The following is a 13,169-nucleotide window of genomic DNA, read 5'->3' on the forward strand; positions in this document are numbered from 1 at the left end:
TAATCGTAATTAGTATTTTCCTGAGCTGAGTGTACTTTTTGTGGAGAGCTGATTTCTTGTCCCCATTATGTGCTGCTCTGACTCAGTGACAGTGTGGAGGAAAGACGAGAATCGGAATCAACTTTATAACATAATGACTGTGCATGTTTTTTACAAACTCAAAAGTTTAATTTGTGGTTATTAGTCTGAACGAGTTTACAGAGATCTTCCTCACTGTTCCCTCTTAACAACAATATAAATTACCGGAGGACGTATCAGCGCTGGTGATTCGTGTGCGTATGTGCAGTACGCGGATGAGGCTGGTCGCCATCTTTACTCCATCCCAGCACAGCGCTGCCGGTGGGGCGGAACACCACTCATCGACCCAGTTGATTTCTAGGAACCGCCGATAGACCTGACACACCGCCGTGTCTTTCACTGAAGAACTGTCACTTTGAATAGCTCGCCACTGTACCTGCACCTCGATACACAATGGCAGATCGAGAAGACTTAGTTTATCAAGCAAAACTTGCCGAGCAGGCAGAGCGATACGACGGTAAGCAACACTTTCAGGGCTCGTTCGGAGTGGGACATGTTCGCCGCAGGGATTTTTTTCTGCGAGCTAGCTAACGGTAACAGAGTAGTGCTCTACTAACATATTAGCCATGTTAGCCGTGGCTAACAAGAGAACTAACGTGGCCACGACCGCCGTCTTTCAGCTAGCTATTCGTTGGCATGGCAGATGGCTCTTTGTTGGAAGAAACTAACACGACATTATAAGAAGACCCAATGCCAAGAAGTCTTCCTGTTTTATGAAAACTGTGCGGATGTGACAGACAGTGGCTAATGTTAGCGAAGGGGCTACAACAAAATGGCGGATTACTGGAGCGTGAGCTGTCAGGAGTTGCCTCCCCTGCACCATGCTAGCTCTGTAGTTTAACACTAGAGCTAGTGGCTCGGCTAGCTGCTACAAGCAATAGTCAGTGTAATGTTCCTGTCATTTTAACTGTAATAACATGCCAGGTTGCTTGCTTGACTCTGTTACCGATGCTAGTCAAATGTAACATTAGCGAGGCGTTAGCTGAATTGCGGGGTTAGCAACTTGTAGCCTGCTGTGCGTTAGCAGTGAGTGGAGACGGGGGGTGGGGGGGGCAGCTGCTCACTTGGTGGGGTGTTCCCCTGCAAGCTGGCTGTACGGATCGATTGGCGAAAATGACTCCCTCTTCCTCTCTCCGTTACAGTCCTGTCAGACTGTCATACCATTACAGGCCTTGTAACTAGGAGGCTGTTTTTAGACGGCTGCCTTTGCCACCGCTCATAGGTTGCCCAGTAATGTTAAGTGAATGTGCCATGACTCATTCACGGGATTTGGAGTGTATTTGCAGAATGATTTATAGTTTACTAGCTTGACGGTTGTCTGCCTGGAATGTAGTCGGATTCATATAGTTATTCTGCAATGGGTTATCAGATGTTAACATGTTGCTCAAAGATGAATTTTATCAAGTGGTTCATAGATTAACGTGGGAAAAGTTATGTGTCCCTTAATTTTGCATTAGCCACCTTCTCAGACTCAAAGACTGCACCAGCCTGCACGTTGTACCATTTAACCCTCAAAGTTAGTCTTATTTTAAACAGCTAATACCTTGGCTGTGGCGACACACAATTCCACCATACTTGTACCTTAGAGGCGCATTACATGTCAATGCAGTGACATATAATTGGTTTATGTGCATACTGTCCCATAGCCACAGGATACTAACCCCCACCCCACCCCACCCTCTCTTCTTTAAAGCATTCCTCCAGTGCTTAAGTACTGCTGATGGTTGAAAGCTGCATTTGAACAATATTTGGTTCATGCTAGAGAGGTGGTCTGAAACTGGTCCAAACCATCTTGCCACAACGGCTCAATAGGCCTGCAGGCAAATCACTACAGGACACTATACAAAATGTTATATTGTGGGTGACGGTGTGGGAAAAGTGGGGTGGTGTGTATCATGACAAAAAAGACAGTAAACACAATACATATATTAATCCTCACCCACTTATGAGTGGGGGGTTGCTGCAACACCCTCAGCACTCCTTCTTATGGCTGTGTCTCAAAGAAGTGTGTCTACAGGACCAGCTGCTCCTTATGTTCATCTATCAGCCGTCGGAAAACTTCCCACAAAACTCACCACAAACTTTCACTCTTTGCAGCTGATGCAGTAGTTATTAATTAATTTATTTCTCTCCTTTTCCATTTACTTGAAAATAAATTTTGGGAAGGGTGTGTTAAGGGGGAGCACAGTCATTGTGCCCCAGTGCCCTTCCTTGGCGACAGGCCTGTCTGTGTTTATCTGGATTGCTGCCAGTGGATAGGTGGAGGTTTGTACTGGTAAGGAAGCCAACTTAACATGAACTCTTAACACCCTCTGTCATGTCACAGTTGAACCTGACTTTCACGATTTTGTACAAACAAAACGTCATGGTTGCTGTCAGATCTGTAATGCACATTGTCAAATTAAAACTTTAATTAAAAACTACATGTACTTTCTTATTTTTTCGTAGTATGTGAAGGTAGCATACTATTGGTGCTGCCCAGTTTGCCAACTGGAGGCATTGTGTCACAGCATAATGAATAGATGCTATAGTTTGTCAGACTTGTCAGAATCTCTCACAGACAACATGATGAAGAGATTGGCAGCTTCTTGTTAAGTGTACTCTCTAGATACAAGGCTTAACATGATTTAAATTAAATAGACACTTTAAAAGATTTTTTTCTGTGTCTCCTGAACAGAGATGGTGGTGTATATGAAGACCGTGGCTGGCATGAACATGGAGCTCACAGTGGAGGAGAGGAACCTACTATCAGTGGCCTATAAGAATGTGATTGGTGCTCGGAGAGCCTCCTGGAGGATAATCAGCAGTATCGAACAGAGGGAAGAGAACAAGGGTGGAGAAGAGAAACTGAAGATGATCCGGGAATACAGGCAAACGGTAAAGCAGGATGTCAGTTGCCATAAACAAGCTTAGCATTTGTATTTAAACAATGTCTGTCAGGAGCACTCTGAATTCACCATGTCCCATTGTCCTAAATATGTTACTCATTTCAAAGCATTTCCCATTTGATGTGCTAATGTGGGACTACTGGCTCATATTAATAATGCACACTATAAGCAGCTACTGGACAGGCCACATCTGAGTCATAGTTGGCAAATCCTCCACTCTGTCTTGCTTTTATGAAGAGAAATCAGAGCTGGTTATTAATCTGGGAGAGGCCAGAGTGTGTCAGAGAGATGGGAGAGGCAGTTGGACTGCAGTCAATGACCTAATGGGATTCAGCGATGGGTAATCCTGCTGTTGCACCTTCATTTCGTTAGTCGTTCTCTAAGTCCCTCTGGGGACATGCTTCTTCTATGGTTACGTCAGCACTAATATGTTTTCATTTAAAACAGCGTCTGTCCACTCAAGTGTTTTAGCACTGTTTCATAAATAATCTCTGTCCATACTAACATGCCTGAAAACGCATCTTATATGACCATTCACGTACACTGGCCATGCACGTGCCAGTGGAAATAGATACTCTCTCACTCTAAGATGACATTTTTGGGGGGAGCTGTATTTTTTCAGTTGGCAGTAGCCACCTATAGAGATACTCCAATACTACAAGGCTTCTACTAGGATACTATCCCCTAGGATTGGTCTGTGTCTCTCTCACAAGTATCAGTTTTACTTTAAAAACTGAACAGATATGAGTTTACTTGTTTTCTGCTCCCACATTGGAAACTGCTGGGTGGCTGGAGGTCCCTGTCACACTGGAGAGTAGCATTTCTGCTTTGTGCGTTTACAGTTTCTGTCTGAACTTAACTATAGTTGGCCAAACCAAAACAAGCATAGATAACAAAGGAAAGGTACTCCATGTTTATGTCCGTCACTCTACTCAAAGTCACTTGCCCTGGGCTGCTGCACTGAATGCACTGCATGATGAATGTCTGATATCTGTTAATTACCGTTTTTAACTGGGAAAATCAGTTCGACATGCTTAAATCTGTCTGGACATAATGTCCTGTGAAGAAAATTCCAAGTTGTGAGTTGTGAGTATGTGGAAATATTCTGGTTCCAGGGGTACACACAGGCACACACCAACATGGTATAAGACATTATTTCATTTGTTTATTTTTAATGTGTAAAAGATTGTTTGTTTATGTTGAAATAATATGCAAGTGATGTGTCTCTCATTATAAAGGTTTTTCCTCTTATGGACATAATACACAAAAATAATTATTTTAATAGTTTAAAATATTAATAGTTAATAGTTTGAGCCAAGGTTTTTTTTGTTTATTTTTTTTAGAAGTAAAATTCAAATGTAAATTTTTATTTTTTTTTATTTTAGCAGCTGCCAGTTGCAGCAGGGTTGCTCACCACTGGACAAATTTCAGAAATTGTCTCCATTAGTCACTTACACACTTAAACATTGGTAAATAGAGTTCACAAACACAGAGCGTTTTTCGACCGGAATTTCTCCCATTTAACCGAGACATTAAAGTCTTTCAGGACACATGGACTGGCACCAATTTTCTTGAAAAGTGAAAGTGGAAAGAAACAGAAATTCTGTGTGTCACTTTCACAGATGGAAAATGAAATCAATAATTCAACAGCAACCGTGTGGTAAGGATGGCAGAGTTCACGATCCAACTCGGCCACAGAGAGAATGATTTGCTTTCCAAGCGCTCAAAAAAGCTCCATTTTGAAACACCTGTATAAAAATGAAGCTATCGAATAACATATCAGTTGGTAATCATTAATTTGATCTCGCTCCGAGAGACAGTACGTTCTCAGTTCTCATGCTAGTACAAGCCAGCCGAGAGAGAGCGATCCACGGCCTTCAAATTAAGTTTTATATGGGACATTATGTTGTTATGTCTGGGTATGTAGATTTCTTTAATGACATGTCCGTATTGAAATAAATGTACTTTTACAAGTAGTATGTCTCTCATGTCGGTTTGCCTTCTTATGGACATAAGCGCAAAAACAGATATTCGAATGGTTCAAACCTGTTTTTGATTTGTTTTTCTTCTTTTTTTTTTTTTTCAAGAAACAATAATCAAATATTATTTTTGGCCAATTTTGACAGCCCTAGTGACGTGACTGCATTTGGTTTTCGGCCTGTACATACTAAAGCGTAATCCAGTTCTCTAACAAAGAATCTGGATTAGCATCAGTTTTAGGGGTTTAGATTTTGGGAGTAGGCATAAACATCAAGTTATGTGTTTTATGCATCGTGCGACTGTAGCTATCGAAGCACCTGGTGAGCATTCAATAACATCTAAATTGGATTAGTAAAATTCAATATTGAAGCTTTTAGCAGCCCATAGGAATGTTGTTACCCTAGTGTTTTGGGGGGGGGGGAGGGTCTAAAAGAGTCTAAAAGAGGACAGCTAGAGTAGTTGTACTGCACACATGGATGTACATGCATGCACATTTGTCAGTGCGTACAACCATGCAGTCATGCGGTTTTGGCACAGGAAGATGATGAAATTCTACACAGACCCTTGCAGCCATGCAAATGCGAAAAGTGTAACTTGGATTTAAGGGGGGGCTACAGAGGAAAAATGTTCAAGTTTTGCTGATTGAATGTTGTGTTTGTTTGGTGGCAGGTTGAGAAGGAGCTGAAGTCAATCTGTAATGACATTCTGGAAGCACTGGAAAGGCACCTAGTCCCCTCAGCTGTCATGGGAGAGTCTAAGGTTTTCTACAACAAAATGTAAGAGCTTTTTGGTCTGAGTGTAAGTTAATAGATAAAGTAACCCGCTTCAGTCTTTGTACAGAAAGCTGACTAAGTTTTTGTGCTTGTGTGTTATTTGACATAATCACAGGGTTAAAAGTGGAATATATTACAAATTGGACACTTTTCATGAATCCTTACAAAGTGAAGGCTTATGTAATATGTTTCACAGCTAGCTTCTCCCCCCCAATTTCCAGGAAGGGTGATTACCACAGGTATCTGGCAGAGTTTGCCACTGGCAACAACAGGAAAGAGGCAGCAGAGAACAGCCTGGTGGCCTACAAAAGTGCTACCGATCTAGCCACGTTGGAGTTGCCTCCCACACACCCCATCCGCCTTGGCCTCGCCCTGAACTTCTCCGTCTTCTACTACGAGATCCTCAATTCACCTGACCGCGCTTGCAGGTAGCTGTTTCTGCAATACACTTTCTCTATTGTTTCTCCCTAATGAACAATGGTAAAGCAGATTGTAATCTGCTGTTCACGTAGAGAGGAGAGTTTTTTATGCTCCAAAGTGTAGGAGCCCTAACAATAAAGAATTTAGGTACTATCTCTTGTTTTTAATCTACCCTCACTAATCCTCGCCAGTTGCCATGCACACTGTAACTAGACTTTTGTCCCACTGTGGCCATTGTTCTGACTGGTGAGGCTGAAACTTTAAACCCTTTGTTCATTTTAAAAAGTATTCACCCCCTTGGCCTCCTCATGTTTTGTTGTATAACAACATTAAATCACAGTGGATGTGATTAGACCTTATTTGACTTGGATCAATTAAAAAAAAAAATCAGTCTATATAATACAGACCTTTACAGACAAATTACATGTACGTATATAACACAAAATGGTTAATGGTTGTATTAATTCCCCTCAAGTTATTATTTAGCGGTTTCACAATGCTGTAACTGCGACAGGTTGCTTGGTAATAGTGATTGAAGCTGTTTTCACTTCCTGCCACCTGTTAGGAATTGGATTGAGAGCTAGACTTGACTTGACCATTTCAGGACATTAACCTTGTTGGTTTGAAGCCATGACCAAGTAGCTTTGGATTTCTGTTCACATAGCATAAAGGACGATGTAACAGAAGCCCTTTGCAAGCAAACAAGAATTGAGTCACATAAACACAATCACTGACAATGATGGATAATATAGACTACATCTCTGTACCCTATTTAAATGAGACAGGTACCATGTTGCAGCTTGAAAAATAAGCAGTGAAGTCTTGAATGTGCATGCATTTAATATACATTTAAAAGTGTGGTCTCAATCTCAAAGTATCAAGGGATTTCAACAGAAGTGTGTTTGCTCAGGTTGGCAAAGGCTGCGTTTGATGATGCCATCACAGAACTGGACACACTGAGTGAAGACAGCTACAAGGACTCCACACTTATCATGCAGTTGTTACGTGACAACCTGACACTATGGACTTCAGATATGCAGGGAGAGGGTAAGATACCATGCTTCATTATACTAGTATAGGACATTGTATTCAAACTGTACTCTATCTGCAGTCTACCTGTCTGCAGAACCTCTTTTTCCAGGCCTGTATGCTTATACACTGATGAACTAACTCACTCATCTTCTGTTACCTTCCTAAAACCTTTTTGCACTGGACTTATAATGTGAGCAGTTTGATTGGTGTTCTGTTGTTTCAGTCATTGGCAGAATTCCAGCATATAATATTGTGCTTACATATTTACAAGGAAAAGTAAGCCATGCATCGGACCAATGATTGCAGTTTTGTCATCACATTTTATGACATGACATTGCCCTAGAACTGGGGGGAAACAGTCACAAGGAAGTGTGGTTGTTGGAGGTCAAAGACAGTGTTTCAGTTACGCCATGACTTAAAAAAACCACACTGACATCAGGTCAAGGCCTCAGCACCAGAATCATGCTGCTCACAGTGTGCATGCCCATGTACAAAGGTGGTCTGTGAAGGATTTCCTTTCTTACTGGTTTACATGTGGCTGAGCTGAAGTTGGCCTTCTAGAGCTAAAAGCCACAACCATTCTACCTAACAAAGATCACCTGCTTTCCCACCTTGCAGCATTTGATCTTAAGCTGAATGATTTGAGGAAAATATCGAAATAATTTTTTTTCTATTAGTTAAACGCTTTTTCAGCTTTTAAAGATTTTTTTTGAACCATCAGAAAGTTCTAAGTAAACCTGCCTAGAAATGTGCTCAGCATTAGTTTTATATGCGACATTTTGAATGTATAATGTTAATAGATAATAACATAAGATCGTCCTTTATTTATTTATAATGCACAAGTAGTTGGACAGTTATGGTAATAATTACAAACTGTGGGTTACTTGCATATCTGGCACTGTGTCTAGTATCAGACTGACAACCTCTAATGCTACTGTTGACAGCTCTACGCTTTAGCTGATTGAGCTAACGTTAGCTTTACAGTCTGACAGGATCAGCTGCTTCACTGCCCTGAACACTGGAGGTCCTGATTTTGAGCTCTTCAAGTTATATGGTCAAAACGATATGATGAGCTTAAATGTTTAATTATAACATTCCAGCAACTCTCTACCAGCTGTCTGTTGTTTGCACTTGACAACTGCCAAACTACCTGAAGTTGACGTTTGTATAGACAAAGACTCACCACTCTGTTGGCGTTTTTATGAACTGCAAACAGAAACACGCCACTCCTTGTTTTTTCACACCTTAAAAATATGTGAGTGGTGTTTCACCAAACCTTTTTGGAGATGCATAAATGCAGTCATCAGCGTATAGATTTATCACTCAGACAGCAGTCAATATTCCTCTAAAAGCTACAGCTGCGTCAATCTGCCAGAGATGGAAGATTAAATCACAGCTCCTGTGACCTAAAAATTTCAAATCATGGTTTCAATGTATAAAAAGGACAGATCGCTCAGCCCGTTTGATTCATGCTTTCTCTTCCTCCATTCATTCCAGCAATTTGCATTTGCTGTGTTTCAGAGCATCCACCGGCACCCTTTTGTTTCTCAGTGACTCGTCATCTCTCTTGTCTTTTTCTCATTCCCTCTGCTGTAGAGTCCTAAAGGAAACAAACCTGACTGTTCATTTCCCATGTTAACTGTACTTTGTAAGTGTTGCTCACCAAGCCTTGCTGTGTGTGTGTGTGTGTGTGTGTGTGTGTTTGTGTGGCTGCCTACTTTTTCCTCTCCACACTAACTCGTGGTTTAATCATTCACTTCACTCATCTGTTGCTCTGTCACTCACTCGTTGAGTTGGATCTGGTATTAACTGTTGGTAACAGGCTGTAGTCTTTGATCTTCCCACCACAGTCAGCTACAGCAGCGTCTCTTGAGTTTGGATAGTTGTGCTAAGCTTGACTTATGTTTGTATAGAGTGTGAGTGTTCACTTAGCTGTCTGTTAAACCTGGATATAAACACCAAGGAGCAGAGGTTTAGATCATGTTATTGGCATGCTAGACTGCTTGCACACTCTGTGCTCCACCAGTCAACCATTTTAACACATGCGGCCCCTGGGTTAGGACAGCAAATCAAAACTGCTGCCTTCTCCTTTAAGAACACCAAGTTGAAGCTGTCAGACATATCTGCACGTGTTAAGCTTTGTGTAAAAGTTTTAAACACTGTTCACTCTTCTTCTTCTTTTTTTTATCACTTTTTGACCTCTGTTAAGTTTACACACTGTCAGTTTTCTGATCACTGTATTTGAATGATGTGGATTGTGTAGAATCAGTGACTGTGATCCACAATTCGATACCACATTTCACTGAAGCTGGTGAAAGTGATGCTTGGGTTCAGCATGCCTTTTGTCTGATGTTTCCTGCTGATAATAAAGGATTTCCACTTTTTAAAAAGCAGCAGGTTAGTTTGAACAAGGTCTCATCTGGATTCTAGTGTACGTTTCCAAGTATCTAAGTGTATTTTTCTGCAGCAAGAAGACACAAATTAGACACAAATTATTTTTACATAATTACCATACCGAAGTACAGTTAAGAGGCACTTCTATTTTATTTTATGCTACTTTGTTCTTCTATTTCACTCCAAAAAAGGGTTTTGTGTAAGTTCAGTTCATAAAATATGATGCCTTGTTCAGTGCACTAACTCTTATTCAATCATTTTAGCCTGTTATTGAGTTGAGTCTTTAAAATCATATTTTTTTTATAACAGGAAAGTGTGCCTGAGCTTGAAGGATATTCCAAATTTTCAGAGCAAATATGAAAAAGCAAAAATGTTTCAAAAGTCTAGTGCACCAATCTGCCTTTTTCTTTCTTGTTTCGACATAGAATTATCTCTGCAAGCTGATTTTCAGCAAAAACAGGATGACATTTCTCTTGTTTTAAAGTTTTTAAGACTCACACAGAAATGACTTTGTGACATTGAGGATATTGCAAATTAAAATGCCTAGATGTTTTATAGTTGAAAAACAAAGCTCCACCTCAACGAGCTGCAACTGAACAAGGCTACACATGAATGCACTGTAATCTAATCTACAGTGAGTGCTTTCACTTCTGATACTTCAAGTATCAAAATACTTTGATGGTACTTTTGTACTTGAGTGCAATTTAAATCTAGTGCAGGACTTTGACTTATGAAGTATTATTTTTATTCTGCGGTATTGCTAATGCAGAATAGGCTCGGAATACTTAGTAAACAAGATAATCTGGTGACAAAGACAGCTCAGAAAATCCTCTACATATAGAAAATGAGGCCACAATGGAGAAAAAAACAAATGAAGGACTGTATTGGCTCAAGCCCTTCATTGTTGTTATTATTTCTTTCACCTGTGTTTTTGTATATGAATTCTGTTACTCAGTTTTTTATTAAAATGGAAACTAGCGGTCATAGCGCTGCTCTTAACCAGTTTCCTGGGGGGTTTTTAATGAAACCGTTTCCTATGAAAAGTTAAGCCTGCCTGCCTCCTACTCACAGTTAAGGATGACAACCTTGTTTTTGAAGAAACAGTCAGATCCTGAACACACTGACTCTGTTTTCTCTTGACCAGGTGAAGAACAGAACAAAGAGGTACTGCAAGACGCCGAGGATGAGGCCCAGTGAGACTATGCCACCTACAGCCAACAACTTGAGACCCTCCCCTCACCTCCTCACACTCCTCCTCCCTCTGCCTTCGTCCTCCTCCCCCCTCCAACTCCCCTTCCCTTTCTGCGAGTCACCTTCTTCGTCCTCCTCTCTCCTCCTTTTCCTTTCTTCCACCTCTGCAGCTCCATGACCCAGCAGGGCCACGGAGTTCACAAGTTTATTTTTCTCTTCTTTTTTATTTTTATATTAGCCCTTACATCATTCAAGTAAATACCACTTAATTGAGACAGGAAATACAATGTTAGAAAGACAAAGATAAGAGAGTCCCTGGATTTTTGTTTTGTTTTGTTTTTGTTTTTTTTGGTCCTGGTACAAGCGGTTCTGAAATGTTATCTTTGTTTTCATTATTGTATTTTTGTTTGTTTTTGCTTTTTCTTCAATATTTTTATCAGTTGCTGGATGTATTGACAATTTTTACCTTAATGTAATTACAGAAATTAACTTTTATTACTGATAATGTCGACTATTAGTTATGGGAGCTATTTTATCTCTGTTTTTAGTGAAATGTCATGCAAATCATTTTACCTTTTTATGGGCAATTTGGAAAATTACAAGTGCCCTTTTTGTTAACTTAGGTTTTCAGAGGAAGTTGGCAAAATTCGCGATATCCATGTGGGGCAAAGAAGTGCTTAACTTTTACACCATAGTGATTCTGTTGTCATGTTTTTGTAGTTGTCCTTGGACTGTACTTTGTGCTGAAATACTGTAACTGTGCACACATGCTGAATCTCTGAAGGCTGACTTATCGCAAGCTGATGGTTTTAGTTTAAAAAAACTTGGGAGATTTCTCACTTGTGTATGAGACGAGTCTCAGATTGGCCCCGCTCCTCAACAGAGAGCCCTAAAATGAAGATTGTCAGTGTTTGCATGTGTTAACACTTTCTTTTCTGCTGCTTCTCCCCCTACTTTTTACTAATCCTCCTCTAGGTTCAGAGGTCTTTCTTTGCTGTTTCCTTTGTTTCTCTTCCTGTTTTGCTTCATTATGTGTAACTTGGAACTGATTTGTACTACTGGATATCTGACTGGAGCCACAAACAGGGAATCTGTATTGTTCTTACTGAAACACAGCATGGAATTAACATTAAACAATCTAAATTAAACATTACAAGCTGACTTGCTTGTCTGTGTAAGACCATAGTTTTGCAGCTCAGTGTTAAGTGAACACATAATCCACATAAATGTTCAAACAAACTAATAAATGAAATATAACTGTCCAGGGGGAGTCTTGTCGGTCCGAGTGCTCGTTGAAGCTGCTGCAGGCTGTTAAAACAAGCATTTCAACTTCGTTATAATAAGTTGCTCACATTAGCACAGAAATTGCTTTAGAAGGTGACTTGTGTCTAGCTCAAAACCCACAACTAGATGAAGCTGAGCAGTGTTTCCACACACAGAGAAGAAGAGAAGTTGCTACAGCAGTCTGAGCTGGCAGCTGTGAGTGTAATCATAAATTTATATTTTCTATTTATAGTGTTTGAGAGACAAATGCAATCTTAATGCCTGTGGTTCTGCTGCGACTGTAGCTACTGTTTCTGTGTAAGCGGCTGATGGAGGTGAGGTCTGATGAAATGCACAGATCCGTCAACACTTTGATGGAAGCGTTTCTGCACGGCCGAACAAACAGTTTAAATGTGATTTGTGCTGCCACCATGTTTGATCAGGGATTATTGACTAATACATGCCATTATCTCAGCTGTGTGTGCCCTCTTACAGCCCAATGTTAAATCTTCTGCGGTTTCTTTTTCATGCACTCACGCACACATTCATTCAGGGAGGAGCCTTGACCTTTTGTCTCCCTAGTTTCAGTTGCTTGTAACCTCTAGCAGTTCTATTCTACTGTTACACCACCCATAATAACAGTCTGAGCTTAGTTCCTGCCCTAAATTTAGACTCACAGGTGAAAGTGGAGGAGCCAGTTAGAAAGAGAATTTCTCCTTGACCCAAACTTTGGGTCTTGAAAACATATGACTGAATTTCATTTACATTTGTTTTGAATATCACTCCCCCCAGAAGATGAAACTCACTGCTTTTGGTGTCCAGCTGACCTCGTTATCTGGCCAGAGTTTCACAAGAAGCATTAAAATCTGTTCAAATCTAAGGGGCAGATTGCACATTCATGCTCCCCAGAGAATGAACACTTCCATTTCTCCACTTTTCTCCTGCTGCGTGCTCAATCGATGTCATCATTCTGCTATGGAGGTGAGCTTCCATTATGTGTTTTTACAGTCCAATATATATTTTTAGTCCTGTTTTGTGTTTTTATGTATTTGTTCATACTCCTAAGAGGATGATCCATAATGGTTTTTGGTGACCCTCTGACCCTTTAGATACCAGCAAAGCTTTAGGGATAGCAATTGGTCTGTCCTTC

The 13,169-nt window shown here is 40.5% G+C and overlaps 1 protein-coding gene across 1 annotated transcript; it reads left to right on the forward strand.

Moving 5' to 3' along the window:
* The first annotated feature begins 315 nt into the window (after positions 1–315).
* On the forward strand, positions 316–12,018 carry ywhae1 (tyrosine 3-monooxygenase/tryptophan 5-monooxygenase activation protein, epsilon polypeptide 1). Its single transcript, XM_041941488.1, has 6 exons — positions 316–535; positions 2,756–2,955; positions 5,616–5,722; positions 5,941–6,147; positions 7,050–7,186; positions 10,710–12,018. Exons 1-6 carry the CDS (start codon positions 472–474, stop codon positions 10,760–10,762), a joined length of 768 nt encoding a protein of 255 aa, XP_041797422.1. The 5' UTR covers positions 316–471; the 3' UTR covers positions 10,763–12,018.
* Positions 12,019–13,169: the final 1,151 nt, after the last annotated feature.

The sequence above is a fragment of the Chelmon rostratus genome, chromosome 7, assembly GCF_017976325.1.
Source record: "Chelmon rostratus isolate fCheRos1 chromosome 7, fCheRos1.pri, whole genome shotgun sequence".
NCBI lineage: Eukaryota > Metazoa > Chordata > Actinopteri > Chaetodontiformes > Chaetodontidae > Chelmon > Chelmon rostratus.